Raw genomic sequence first — 1,286 nt, 5'->3', positions numbered from 1 at the left:
CAGGGTCCATGAAAATTATGAGTGAATAAAAAAAATGTAAATGTAAACAATTCAGGCAGTCCAGCATAAAAAACAATTTTCTTAATGCTGCTTAAATTATGATTTGCACCTTCAATAATAAATGACTGATGCTAGACAAATGGGGAATGGGGAATATAAAAATCTAACTAACAATCTAGAATTTGGAACTATACTCACCTAATAACAGCTAATTTTAAATTAATGGTTCCCTCTTGATTTTCTCTTCTAAATACAGATGATACCCACCTGAAAGATAACAAATTTCTCATTACAATATGATTCTACTATGGTGTACTTTGTCTAAATTATGAATTTTTGATGTTCATTATCAGAATTAATATAATTTCAAGTAAGAATATCATACTTGGTTAATATAATAGTTAAAAAGACTTACTTGATAAAATTCAGTGTATCCTTGTACATTGTGAGTGGTGCAGAGGTGTCATGATCATTTTCCATTGCCCTGCCACTCAGTATGAAATAGAGGGCAGCCTCTAGGTACTTCATGGCCTGCATAGAACGGTCAGCTTCCCCATCAGCTATATGCTTTAGCTCCTTTGCTTTGTTCAGGTAACATGTGTAATCCCTGGAATTCATATAATACTTCTTCATATTTTGGAACAGAAAGTTTACACAAACAGACCATAACAACTTAGTGATAAAAAAAAGGACAATTAAATCTATGAGTCAACTTACTAATAAGTTTAGAATTCATTATGAAATATGAACTCTTACCTATTAACTTCTGGTAATCTTTCAAGATAAGAGCCATAATGTCTCTCATGAGGGTTAGCATAGTTCCCATGCCCTACAGCTCTGTAATGGAAAATTAAGAATCATTATAAACTGACAAACATTCTACTCCTAGATACGATCAATTCTATCTAATAACAAAATTAACCTTTTCTATAACTACATTCAAATCTTAAGGTACTTACTGGTCTACAGCTGGCCGACCAGTAGCAAGAGAAGGGTGTACAGCCCCAGATCCAACTACTGTGGTTGCACCTGACAATCTATGAGTGACAGGTGGTACCATAGATGCACTGCTTTCTAAATGAGCTCCAGATGTTGAGGAATCCATTGCAGCTGCCTGAGTTGTCCCCGTTTGGTCATTAGCTGACCTATATAGTGCACTGCTGGCATTGGATTCATGTTCTGATGTGGGTCTTGGCTGATAACCAGACATCTCTGTGCTAGCTGTTGCACCATTTGCTTCACCTTTTTCCTGAAATTATTAATTTAATATTGACAACATTAACTTT

The 1,286-nt window shown here is 35.0% G+C and overlaps 1 protein-coding gene across 1 annotated transcript in view; it reads right to left on the bottom strand.

Annotated features, from left to right (window-relative positions):
• The window catches only part of LOC119594054 (AF4/FMR2 family member 4-like), a gene marked incomplete in the record, with an annotated part of 85,679 nt that overhangs the window by 10,421 nt on the left and 73,972 nt on the right, over positions 1–1,286 (bottom strand). Inside the window, 4 exon segments of the mRNA XM_037943090.1 lie at positions 199–267; positions 416–607; positions 757–837; positions 960–1,249. Coding sequence (XP_037799018.1) covers positions 199–267; positions 416–607; positions 757–837; positions 960–1,249 — 632 coding nt within the window.

Source organism: Penaeus monodon, chromosome 33 (assembly GCF_015228065.2).
Source record: "Penaeus monodon isolate SGIC_2016 chromosome 33, NSTDA_Pmon_1, whole genome shotgun sequence".
NCBI classification, from domain to species: domain Eukaryota; kingdom Metazoa; phylum Arthropoda; class Malacostraca; order Decapoda; family Penaeidae; genus Penaeus; species Penaeus monodon.
Note: the sequence above shows the minus strand (reverse complement) of the source record. Positions and strands in the feature narration are given on the sequence as shown.